This window comes from Lepidochelys kempii, chromosome 1 (assembly GCF_965140285.1).
Source record: "Lepidochelys kempii isolate rLepKem1 chromosome 1, rLepKem1.hap1, whole genome shotgun sequence".
In the NCBI taxonomy this organism is placed as follows: domain Eukaryota; kingdom Metazoa; phylum Chordata; order Testudines; family Cheloniidae; genus Lepidochelys; species Lepidochelys kempii.
Window position 1 is genome coordinate 135,688,361 of NC_136380.1, and position 13,768 is coordinate 135,702,128.

At 39.3% G+C, this 13,768-nt stretch overlaps 1 protein-coding gene and 1 long non-coding RNA gene across 2 annotated transcripts in view; one reads left to right on the forward strand and one right to left on the reverse strand.

Moving 5' to 3' along the window:
• The window catches only part of LOC140915413 (uncharacterized), a 111,521-nt gene that overhangs the window by 2,658 nt on the left and 95,095 nt on the right, over positions 1-13,768 (reverse strand). The gene's annotated exons all lie outside the window — the stretch shown is intronic.
• On the forward strand, positions 4,194-7,735 carry LOC140915390 (toll-like receptor 8). The gene has a single exon (XM_073354980.2). It carries the CDS (start codon positions 4,194-4,196, stop codon positions 7,314-7,316), a length of 3,123 nt encoding a protein of 1,040 aa, XP_073211081.2. The 3' UTR covers positions 7,317-7,735.

A 13,768-nucleotide genomic window follows, 5' to 3' on the forward strand; every position in this document is an offset into this window, starting at 1 on the left:
TATGGAGGAGCAGTGGGGCTTGGCGGGGGTGAAGGGGCAAAGCAGGGAGAGGACAGCGAGAGGGGGAGCACATAAAGGGCCGCTGGGTGGGCAGCAGAGGTGACACGTAACCCGTGGCCGCCTCGCACCTGCCTGCACTCAGACACCGCAGCTCGCAGCCAGTGCCAGCTGGAAATGGGACGGGGCCCTGCTGGCTGAGAGCCGGCACGCGGCAAGGGCTGCACTGACGGACCAGCAGGGGGAGTGGCTGGCCCTGCGCGCTGCATCTTCTCCCCGCCACCAGCCTTACACACCCACCCCCATCGTCAGCCACTGGACCCCCCCACCCCACTCACTGCTGGTGGGCGGGCGGCTAGCGAGCAGGGATCCGGCCAGCAGCAGGACCCGCCGGTACTGATGGGGGAGGGAGACAGAAGATACGGGACAATTTGCCCGTTTTTAAGAAAAAGTCGGGACAGCTGCAGGAGGGCTTAAATATGGGACTGTCCCTTTAAAAATGGGAAGTCTGGTCACCCTCTTCGTATTTCCTAATTTTTTATTCTACTTACTCTTGGTCCTTCCTCTTTACCTCCCCTTCACTTCCTGATTTGTGGGGGCTGATGTAAAGAAAATCATTGCCTCAACCCTAACGCTGGAATAGTCTCTCTAACCATCATCCATACTTCTTTTGCACCTGCTTTCAGATGGAGAAGGTATTTCATGCAAACCACTCAGTGAGACGCTTTATCTGTATCGCTTAACAAGATGCCCTGAAGGCAGATTTTGTGCCAGTCTACAATGTAGAAGACCACATAGGAAAGTGCACATTCTCTTGATTGCACCACGACACTAGAATCATCTAATTAGCTGCTAGTGTTGATTCTTCATTGCCGCAAGTAAGTGATTCAATCCTTCTGCTGAAACTCACAGTTCAACACAAATGTATTTGACTATTACTTTCTCTCTCTCTCTCTCTTTGTGAGCTTGTGCCAGTGTGTGTGTGTGTGACAGAGTGATATCTAGACATGTTTATACAGGAGTATTACAAATTGTGCCAAACTTCTTGTTATTTCTTAGGATATGCTCTCATCAAGTTTTTAATGCATATGATTTGTAGCATAGTATCTGTCCTTTCTTGACAATACTCAACTGGTATTCAAAATATCTCCTAATCTCCTGTTTAATGTGTGTCCATGTGTATACACACACTCACTTACATACACCCATACTGAACCTGAAATCAGGAGATATTTTAATATCAGTTGAGTATTCGTATGTATGTGTGTGTGTATACACACACACACACGAGGTGGGACAGTACTGAAGGCCTTACACAAAGCAAGATTCTTCTACACACGGGAATTAAACTCTATGAGATCAAGGAATTGTCTCCAAATTCTGCTATCAAAGGAAGGTGACAGAGTTTGGACTCCGAAGACTAGAGAGTGGTTCATCCTCCAAATCTGTGACTGGCAGAAGGGATCTGCTGGAGACACTGAACCATCTACTTGAAGGACGTGGACAACTTTTTCTGAACTGTGTGCCTCAAGCTAGACTTCTCAATAAATGGCCTGATTTTCAAAAGTGCTGAGCCTTCAGCCCCTCTCATTGAAGGCAGCTGCTAAATGATTAGTGCTTTTGAAAATCAAGCCACTTTTTATGGGTATAAATATGGGATTTAGGAGCTTAACTTTAAGCACCTATTTTGGAGATCATTGCCTTGAGCCTCTGTACTCACTTCAGGTCCCAGCTCATGTGGCTCCCATAGGAGTTACTAAGAACACTATAAAAACTCAATACATTGAGTTAAAATCTCATGTATGCATTTATTTGTGTGTGAGAGAGTGTACTGTGTGATATGATCTTTTAGTATATTTTTCTTGTTAAAGAAAAAGTTCAGAACCTCAGCCATTGCTGAGGCACCATTTTGTTCCCCTTCTCATTAATTAATGGACCTACTTTCCCCGAAGCATTTCCAAGACAGAGGAAAGCAGTTACTAAGACAAGATTCAGAGGTCACCACAGAGAATTGCCTCAACAGGAGCTCTCAGGACTATGCTGTGGCAACAAGGGGTACTATGATCCAGGGATGTATAAATAGAGGAAATTCAGGTAGAAGTAGGGAAGTGATCTTGCCTCTGTATGCAGCGTTGGTCAGATTGCTAATAGATTACATGTGTACTCATGGTGTCTGCCCTTCAAGAAGGATGAAGAAATGCTAGAGAGAGTTCAATGGAGGCCACAGAAATGATCCGGGGCTGGAAAACAAGGCTTATGATGTGAGGCTTAAAGAGATCAACTTTTTCAGTTTATTGAAGAGACGGCTGAGAGGTGGCTTGATCTCATGCTTCAGGGCTTCAGCTGGTTGCCTGTGGGGATCAGGAAGAATTTGTTTTCCCAGATGCACAGTTATAATTACAGGTTTCAGAGTAGCAGCCGTGTTAGTCTGTATTCGCAAAAAGAAAAGGAGGACTTGTGGCACCTTAGAGACTAACAAATTTATTTGAGCATAAGCTTTCGTGAGCTACAGCTCACTTCATTGGATGCATTCAGTGGAAAATACAGTGGGGAGATCTATATACCTAGAGAACATGAAACAATGGGTGTTACCATAAACACTGTAACCAGAGTGATCACTTAAGGTGAGCTATTACCAGCAGGAGAGCGGAGGGAGGGGGAGGACCATTTGTAGTGATAATCAAGGTGGGTCATTTCCAGCAGTTGACAAGAACGTCTGAGGAACAGTGGGGGGTGGGAGTGGGGATAAACATGGGGAGTTAGTTTTACTTTGTATAATGACCCATCCACTCCCAGTCTCTATTCAAGCCTAAGTTAATTGTAACCAGTTTGCAAATTAATTTCAATTCAGCAGTCTCTCGTTGGAGTCTGTTTTTGAAGTCTTTTTGTTGAAGTATTGCCACTTTTAGGTCTGTAATTGAGTGACCAGAGAGACTGAAGTGTTCTCCAACTGGTTTTTGAATGTTATAATTCTTGACGTCTGATTTGTGTCCATTTATTCTTTTACGTAGAGACTGTCCAGTTTGACCAATGTACATGGCAGAGGGGCATTGCTGGCACATGATGGCATATATCACATTGGTAGATGTGCAGGTGAACGAGCCTCTGATATTGTGGCTCATGTGATTAGGCCCTATGACGGTGTTCCCTGAATAGATATAATTTATCACTTTCCTCTGAAGCATTAGAGATCAGCCGTGGTGAGAGATGGAGCACTGGTTAGAGTGGACTGATGCTTTGAGGTGGCACAGAGAATCCTCTCTCATAGATGCCTGGCTAGTGTGTCTTGCTCATGTGCTCAGGGTCAAGCTGATCACCAGATTTTGGATCTGGAAGAAATTTCCCACCAGGTCATATTGCCAGGGACCTGGGTTTGGTTTTTTTGTTTTGCCTTCCTCTGCAGCATGGAGTGTGGGTTGCCTGCCAGGATCACCTTCGCATTTCTCACCTAATTAATTTAAAGACACTCTACAAGTTGATCTCTAGAGTAGAGTTTAACTTTAATTTGACCACTTTACACATGCTAAAGGCACACTGCCATGTCTATACTAGGCTGTTAACACATGCTAGCTAATATGTGCTAGCTCAGGCCCTCAAAATCCTCATCTAAGCAAGTCTTATGATGATAGGAGAAGTAGTGCAATGGAGACATCACAAGAGCCAAGAGAGTGGAAGCTGAAGGGATTTTTAGTCAGACTGTTTAAAACTCTCTGCTTGTTTTTGTAAACACTTATTTAACATCAAAGATTAATTAGCCTTTTGTTAAATATTCCGCACCCTAACCCTTTTCATTAGAATACTAAAAGTATAGTAGTGATTAGACAAAACCAGGGTAATGATTACAACTGGTCAAAATCTTACAATGTCCTTCTTGCTCAAAGAACTTAACAGAAATTTCCCTCAAAAATAGTGCTTTCTGTTAAAAATTTATTTATTCCATTTTGGGCAGCATATAGTGCATGTAACAACAGTAATAAAATAACTGAAATTATGTTGCTGGTCAATTTTGATAACAATCACAAACTACCTGTACACTATACTAGCAGTATGTTTTGTTTGTATTTTTGTGGTTTGGACACATGCATTTAAAAATTATTAAGATTACAATGTGAAATATTATATGCGCATGAACAGCACTTGTCATCAACAATATACCAAAACCACTAATTTTTCTGTTTCTTTTTAATTAGGTAAATATGGCTACCATGCCCCACAACCTGTTCTTCTTACTCCTCCTGATTCAACCTGAGTTTGGTCTGTCCACTCATCATCAATGGGTTTCTAAGGTTCTACCTTGTAAAATAAAAGCAAAACAGAATAGCTCCTCCATTCTCCTTGATTGCAGTAAACAAAAGCTGAGAGCAGTCCCTCAGGAAATATATACAAATGTTACTGGCTTGATATTGTCTTTCAACTGGATTGAAGAGATTTCTAAGAAGGATTTTCACAACTTTAAGGACCTTACATTTTTTAAATTAAACTGGAATTGGCATGTTAAGCCAGAAGAATCTAATTTTGATTTGTCTCCAAAACCTTTACAAATACTAGATGCAACTTTTTCAAACTTAAGACACTTACAGGAATTACATCTTAATGGCAATCAGCTAACCAGAGTGCCTGCAGGGATTTCACCTAGCATTACTTCGCTAAGTCTAAAGTCCAATAACATTGTTACTATTAGCAAGAACACTTTCAAAGAACTCACAAAATTGAAGGAACTCTATATGGACCAGAACTGTTACTATGGTAATGCCTGTGAAAAACCTTTCAACATGGAAGAAGGGGCTCTTTCAGCCCTCACCAGTTTGACTGTGCTGTCACTTTCCTACAACAACTTGACCCGGGTGCCACCCAAACTGCCTGTGTCACTACAAGAACTTTATTTGAGCCATAACAAGATAAAGAACATTAGTCAAAATGATTTTAAGAAACTAGTTCATCTAAAAGTTCTTGATTTAAGTGGGAACTGTCCAAAATGCTTCAATACACCTTTTCCTTGTGAACCCTGCACTGGAAACTCTGCCATTCAAATACATCTTCTGGCTTTCCAGAATCTTAAAAAATTAAAGACTTTGGTTCTATCCAGCATGTCACTCACTAGTGTACCCGCTATTTGGTTTGAAAACATGCCAGAGCTAGAGGTGCTGCACCTTGCATCTAACTTCTTAATGAGCGAAATAGCTACTGGAAAATTCTTGCAGAATTTATCTTCTTTAGAGGAACTTGACCTATCTTTCAACTACCAGAAACAAATATACTCACGATATCTAAACCTCTCAACATACTTTTCTTCTCTAGTATCTCTAAAACGATTATATATTAAAGGTTATGTCTTCAAAGAATTAGATAAACTGCACTTGGAACCTTTGTTTGCTTTGAGAAAGCTAAATGTCCTTGACCTTGGAATAAATTTTATTAAAAGAGTTGATATGTCTGTCTTCCAGGCTTTTAGAAACCTCACGGAAATATACTTGAAAGAAAACAAAATATTCCCACAAACAACAGAAAAGCATGTTTTTTTAAAATCATTTGAGAAAGAGGACTATTTGATCAATTATCATCGTACCTTGGTGTGGAAATACAAGTTGAACCCTCCTGTCATATATTCTGATAAAAAAAAGCAATCATATGACTTCCTTCACCAGCTTTGTACCTCATATGGCACAGCCTTGGATTTGAGTTTAAACAATATCTTCTTCATTAACCCAAATCAGTTTAAAGGCTTTGGGGATATAACTTGTTTGAATTTGTCTTCAAATGGCCTTGGCCAGGCTTTCAATGGCACTGAATTAATCTATTTATCTAATCTCAAATATTTAGATCTCTCATTTAATAAACTGGATTTGACCAGTTCCTCTGCATTTAAAGAACTACCTAACCTAGAGGTATTAGATCTTAGCTATAACAAGCACTATTTTCTAGTGACAGGTTTTGCACATCAGCTCTTATTTACTGAAAACCTTCCTAACTTAAAAATTTTAAATTTAAGCTGGAATGGCATTTCTGCACTAACAAAATCTGAACTAAGGAGTGACTCCCTTCAAAAACTAGACTTCAGAGGAAACCGTCTTGATATCTTATGGAAAAATGGAGAAACGAATCACATACAATTGTTTAAGCATCTAAAAAACCTGACACATCTAGATATCTCGTACAACAGACTTCGAAATATCCCCACTAGGGCTTTCCAAAATCTGCCTCAGAGCTTAACTAAATTGTATATAAATAACAACAAAATACATACCCTCAGCTGGGAAAATCTTAGATACTTTAAGTCTCTGAAGTTGCTTGACTTAAGTCAGAACAAACTGAAGGCTGTTGATATCCAGTACAACTACACACAGTCCCTCCAGACTCTGCTGCTGAGGGAGAACAAGATTTCCAGGATTGTTGTTGGGTTGCCTGAGAGAGTCAGCAGCCTCTTGTACCTGGATTTGAGTTACAACCGACTGCAAGTCTTAAATCAGTCAACTTTCTTATCAGGACTTATACAACATTTGAAGGTTTTAAAATTAAAAGGGAACCCGTTTGACTGCACCTGCAAAAACAGCAACTTCATAAGGTGGATACAGAAAACCAAAACTTTGATCTCACAAGTAGCCAGAAATGTCATTTGTATGAACCCTGAGGACCAAAGGCAGCATAGCGTTCTCTTAATTGACCTGCATGCTTGCATTCTGGATAGCGTTGCAAAAATATTATTTTATATTTCTTTCTCCACTATTATTAGCATTATGATGGTAGCAGTTACTAAACATTTATTTTATTGGGATGTCTGGTATACTTATCATTCTTGTATGGCAAAAATAAAAGGATACACATCTATAACCACAGATAAAGCTCTCTATGATGCTTACGTCGCCTATGATACTCAGGATGCAACAGTAACTGACTGGGTAATAAATGAACTACGATTTCGTCTAGAGGAAAATGGAGACAAGCACGTTCTGCTTTGTTTGGAGGAAAGGGACTGGGAGCCGGGAAAGGCTGTCATTGACAACCTTGCACAGAGCATCCATCACAGCAGAAAGACCATCTTTGTTCTAACTGAAAGATATGTGAAAAATGGGAACTTCAAAACCGCTTTTTATATCGCTCTGCAGAGGCTAATGGATGAGAATACGGATGTGATTGTGTTCATTCTACTGGAGCCAGTGCTACAGCATTCCCAGTACCTGAGGCTGAGGAGGAGGATCTGCAAGAGCTCTGTTCTTGACTGGCCTAAGAATCCACACGCTGAAGGCCTTTTCTGGCAAAGACTAAAAAGTGCAGTGCTAACGGATAACAGCATGCGAGATGATGGGGTGTACAGTATATAGAAAGGGGTTACAACAGCTAGCTTCAGTTCTCAAAAAGTAACTTGTGCTTTTCAGTGCCTCAGTATTTGGGTGCCACATTTTAAATGCATTAAAAAGAGTCCTAATTTGAGGGGAAGGGGGGGTTGTTCAGCATTTTCTGAAAATCAGGCTGCTCTAGGTTCTCCCTTGCTAGACAACCAACATCACTGGTCACCTTAGAAAACTTTGGGTGGTTTTCTTAAAGTTTTAAGGGGTGTACTCTATGGTAAGTACTTACAGTTGAATGTACCTGTTACATTGCTATATTGTACTGAAGAAAGTGTGCTTTACGAGGTTAAAGTAAAAGAGCGGATATAAAATCATAGAGATAGAATTAATAACATGCATAAACTTGCTGCATATAAACAGTATTTTTTTCTTTCTATTCCTGTGCTACATTTTTCAGTAGTGGAAGAAAGTTTATTCTCTAACAAGGCAATGTTTGCTCAGACAGTCACTTTTTTCTGTATCTTTATAGGCAATGCATTTATTACAACTTTATTCATTTATTTATTGAAATTTATATAAATTTGTATTAATAATGAAATACAACATTCTATTATAAAATTTATGTTTACATAACAATTGCCTTCAGAATGTCAACTACTTGGGGGCCAGGCCCTGCTGCATGTATGGCAGGTTTAATCCTTTGTCAGGCATGGTGCACATTTATGATGCTATCTTAATAATGACACTAGAAATTTTTTTGTGGAGTTGATGCCTTCTTTGTGTCATTATGTCATTCAGACATCTGCCATTGCTTCATATTTTTTCTGTTACACTGTTAGTAAAATGTCTTTTTATATATGTATGAGACATATTAATTTTTATATTTTACACCACCTCATGTAAAGGAACAGATAGACTGATTCTGGCCACTGGCATATGCTTCCTAATAACCAATCTTCCTTTTTCTATGTTGTCAACTATATTTTCTTTAGAAACTGTTCACTAGTGATTGTAAGAGTAAATTCAAAATTGGGCATAAAGGTCAATATGCATATACTGAGGTAAGAATAAATATCTACGTAAGTGTATAAATAGGAATGTGCAAGTGTTATTGATACAGCGTTATAGCTATCATTTGGTTCCCAAACCACTGGTGCAGTATTTCTATGCCAAGGGAGGAAAGTAGGATTTGGCGAAGCATAGATTTATACAGGTGTTTGTTATAGCAATGTTATACATGGAGAAGTACACAAGCGGCTGTTTTACAAATTGCTTGTGGTAGGAAGATGTGTGGGTAACTGGGTTTGTTCAGTTTGGGGATCATTATATGGATGATAAGCTGACATATTATTGGCTGGTTTTAGGGTGGGGCCATCGTGTCTTTTTGTTTCATGTATGGTTTTCACAGAGTGTGAGGTAAAGCCTAACAGTGTATGTACTGCTCTTGGGACTGTGTAAGGGTATGTCATCACTGCAGCCTTAGCTCAAGTGATCTACACTACGTTTTGTCTCTTGAGTTAGCCTAGCTTGAGAGAAAGCAGCTATACTACAAAACAATGCTTGAGCCACACAGAATGACTGATTTAGCATCACCGACACAGCTACTATCTACTACATTACTACCTCAAGCATCAGCAGCACTTGGGCTTCAAGCCATACCCCCCTGATGGCCAGCTACCTTGAGTTTGAAGCACCACCTAACTCTAACGAGAGACTTTTGTGCATGGACAAGAGTTGGGTTAGGGGCAACATTTGAGTTATATCTTGTACTAACACAGCAGTGAAACGACTCCCAATTCCAGCTGTGATCTGTTCCACCTCTTATATTTCTTTTAGTTTCTTTAGCCACATCTCATTTGCAGCGCTTTCCTTCATGAGCCAGAATATTTTCTTGCATTAAAGCATTTTCTTGCAGTTGTTAATATTTTGAATGAGTATTGTCCTGTGCTGTTATGAAAGTTCATGAAAAGGCCCACCAGGACATAAAAATAGGTCTAGTTTTTATTACGGTTTATGTCAAAGGTTTTCTGTAAATGTTTGTGAATGGGTGACCAGGCCCAGAAATTTGTGTGGGGAATGATTTGCCCCTGTCCTGTCCAGCAGAGTTTGGAACTATTCAAATTCATTTTGCTGGTCAGCACTGGGAGCTAAAAGCAGCCTGTCACTAGTTGCCATTAGAATTTTCTCCAGAGGGGGTGAGAAGGGTGGTGCTTTGGGCATTTTGAAGATGTCTGATCACGTGCCATTTTATCAGTATCCTGAAATTCTGATTTTTGTGCTACTTGTGGATGCTGTGACTTACCTGTTGAGACCTTTTCACTTCTTATCAGTTTTCAGGATTAGCTTGGTTTTCCTGGATTCCCCCCACCCCACCCCATTGGAATCCATTCCTGCTACATACCGATACCTGGGGCCATTAATTCCATGGATCTTGCAAGTTTCTGTGATAATGATACTGTAATTGTAAATAATAGAAGCTAATAAGTTTATTGAAATGAAAAGCCTGACATAGGGCTGGAAAGGGCTTAATTTGAGCAGTTGCACCCAAGCTAGTATCGTTAACGTGTATTTGGATTGGATAATGCAGGTGTCATTCCACTGAAGACAAGGGTGTTCCATTGGTGTAAAAATGGTGTAAATAAGAGAATAAGGCCCAACATTTTCAGTAACTTATAAAGAAAAAATAAAATGAAATAAACTTGCTTTTATTTAAACAAAGCAACTTTTACTGGAGGATACTCTGGGTTTACTCCAGATCCACCAACAAATTAGTTCATTTCAAGAAAAACAAAACTTGAAACTTATATTTTGTTCTTTTCCTTTTATTTTCAGAAGGAGGAGGAAAAGCTGGCTATTTTAGCCCAAAATAGGCTTTTCTCAAAGATATTAAGGATGTCTACTCGCTTTGTGGGGCCTTATTTATGGTTGATATAGAAAATAGGCTGATTCTTTCAGTGTTCATACAATGTTACTCTAAGAGGTGTCTTAACTGAAAAGTCCTTGAATGAACAGCATTGTAGGAGTGTTAAGTACATTGTGATCAAGTGAGCCATCTGGATACAGAAATATCTAAAAGTCACCTTGCTCACCATTGTGAGGGAGGGGTTCACAGTTCGTCACATGAACAGTCCCACTGACTTCTATTTAAATAAAATTATTAGCTGACTTCAATTGGACTGCTCATGCTGTATGTAAGAGGTTCAAATCTGACCCTTATGAAAAAGTTTGGGTTCCATATTAATTGTGATTGGGAGAATTTTAGGCACACAATATTGTTCTTTAACAATCAAAGGTTGTTAATGTGGATTTGTCTCACACGGCAATATATTAATTTCACTGTAAAAGTAAATGTCACTTTAAATTTAAAGTTAATTACAAAGTTATATCTTTTTCTTTCCCTTTTTACTCAAGACTGCATCCTTAACATTGTTCACACTTTTGATGTACAGAATACCATTACACTTCTGTTTTGACTTTATCTTCTGATTCCCATTGCCTTTATTATAAAACCGTGAAACATCTTGTTCCTGTTTCTTAGTTCTTGATTCCATTAAAAACACGACACTTCCCTTTTATCTCTCCTTCACTTCCCAATTCTGAAGGCTTCCTACTCCTGCGCTTTGTGCAAACCTGTAAGAAGTGTGTGTATTAACTCTGAAACAGTTCTGTTATTTATAGAAAAAAAGCAGCATGCACTATCTGCTCAAATTAACTGTTTATTTCCAACCCCAGACATAGATGGAGATGGAGAATTTCACATTTAATTTCTTGCTAGCAGTGATTTTTGATATGCTAGAGAAAAGGATTTTTTGAAGGCAGACTTTCTGCTACTCTGCAATGATGTACAAGTCAGGCTTCTGCAACTGATTTCCATGGACATGCTCTTTACCGCAAGAACGCATTATTATCCATGTATCTCTTTCTACTAGCGAGAATTCTTCATTTCTGTAAGTAAATGGTATAGTTATAAGACTGTCTATTTCTATTTGAACAAGTTGAGAACTTTCCATTTTCTCATATATATATATACATATATATATTTTAAAGTTAGTAAATATCTAGCAATTCTTAGGGTTTTTAGAAAAAACTCCATTGTATCCATTGTATTAAAATTAACATTTGGTTCTAATTTTATCACTGCTAATCATTTTTGCTGCTTATCTTTTATTCTTTATTGAACAGACATTGTCAAGGCTGTCAGCTCCAACATTTGATTTCCTACTCCACCCTGCTACAATTTCTATCCTTTATTCTTTAATTGGCAACAAAAAGAGAGGGCATATATGCTGATGATTTCAGGTTACAGGAATGGAGCTCACAATGAAAGCAAAGGAACAGTGCAATATTGATCTGATCCAAAGCTCACTGAGGTCAGTGGGAACCTCTCCATTGACTTCAATGGATTTTGAATCAGACTCTAAGAGCTAGCTTTTTAAAGTAGACAGACACCTAATGGGATTTTCAAAAGCACTCAGGCACCGAATTGGAAGTTAGGCACCTTGGTGCTTTTGAAAATCACACTAGGCAGCTATCTGTATCTTTAGATGTCTAAATTCATTTAAAAATCAGGTCCTAACTCTTTCTTATCAGAGTCCTGCGTTGGTGGTTGGTGAGTCGCCTGATCAAGGAGTTAGAGATGCAACATTGTTTAAATTTTAACTTTTGCAGGCAGATTGGGAAAATGTTAGGGGCAAACATTTTATGATGGAGGTGTTGATTGCAACTCCTTTGTTAAGACTGAGTGTTCAATATAACAGGAGCATTAAAACTATTTGATTACATTCTCAATAAAATAGCAACACACAAAACATAAAAAGTAAACTTTCAGAACTATCTGTATTTTTCCTGGGGATTTGACGAAAACTGGTTTGATACAGAAAGAATAATAAGAGCTCCAAAATGACCCCTCTTTTTTGAAGTTTTTCACCTTATTGTTTCACCTTTTTTCTGGCTCTTTGAAAGAAAACAAAAACACTCTGGGATCTGCGTTTCATTCTTCTGTTGATTTAATGATTAATACAATGGCAGTTATACATAAGGGAGTTTAACCTGTGTCATGATTTGTAATTTCCTACATAACCGAAAAGAAATGTGCTAATCTGTGCTTGTTGTGTGATTAATTCAGTGATGCCAGAGACTGACACACACACACACACACACACACACACACGCAACCCTGCTCTCCCACAATATTCCTGTAGTCTAGTTGAATGCCCCCTGAATTAGGAAAGAGACAATGCGTTCAAATTTCATCTCTACTGACTGTAATTTATATTTCCATGCATCTCACAGCCTTATTATTCATCAAGGCTACCAGGCAATCTGGTATGAGTTGCCTTCTCATTTTACAAATATATAAAAGGTAGGAAAGAAACACACAAAAACTTCACATAATGATAGATAAAGTTGCTTCAGGACACTCCCAGCCAACTGAAAATGTGAAATGTATGGAAAGAAGTTAGGGGGAAAGTCTCCTACGTTCCTTGGCACCTTTGTGTTGCCCAAAGCACTGTTGGTAACACACTACCACTCTCCATAAGGCTTTCACATCTTCCTCCAGCAGACAGATACCGAAAAGCAATGCATACACCAACTTATCAAACTCACACTCAAAACATTAACAGTGACCATTCAAGTTGCAGTGGGGGAGGTTTAGGTTGGATATTAGGAAAAACTTTTTCACTAGGAGGGTGGTGAAACACTGGAATGCGTTACCTAGGGAGGTGGTGGAATCTCCTTCCTTAGAAGTTTTTAAGGTCAGGCTTGACAAAGCCCTGGCTGGGATGATTTAGTTGGGATTGGTCCTGCTCTGGGCAGGGGGTTGGACTAGATGGCTTCCAAAGGTCCCTTCCAACTCTGTTATTCTATGATTCTATGACCTCAGTGTTGTTAAAGCAGAATAATTTTCTGAACGTGTGAATGAGACGAGTTGATCTGTTAACACAGGGGCACCCAATTACCATGAAGACTTTGTACTAGAGTACTAATTTGATGACGTTGAGCTGCACATTGCTTTTTGGTATCTATTGGAGGTGAATGTGAAGTTTTTGAGTGTTTATAACCAAAGGTGTAATTTGGGGGTGTTAGTCAGCAATATGCAAATAAAAGAGCTCAGTCGTAAAGTCGGCTAATACAGCAGCTTTAGTTTGTGGGCCTGATCCCCTGCTCATTGATTCAACTTTACTGGATGTGAGATCAGGCCCTGTGTTTACTGATCTTAATCTAGCTCCTATTTCTGAAAGAGGCATAGCCACCAAATAATTCAGTCTTTGCTCAAGAGAGAGATGGGGCAGTAGAGCAGAAGTTTGGGTGAACAGTGGCTGAGCTGAATGGAGAAATTTCCCCAACATCTGCACTAGACATGGCCCACGCCAGAGCTATTAATGCAATGATCCCCAGGGCCTAAATTCACTCACAACTTTAATAAATACCCAGCTAGAACTGACCATGTTTGCAAAGGCTAAGATAGTTGTACATATACAGGA

What these genes read in the sequence shown, in the direction of transcription:
- LOC140915390 (XM_073354980.2), top strand. Translation starts at nt 4,194, where the DNA reads ATGGCTACCATGCCCCACAACCTGTTCTTCTTACTCCTCCTGATTCAA.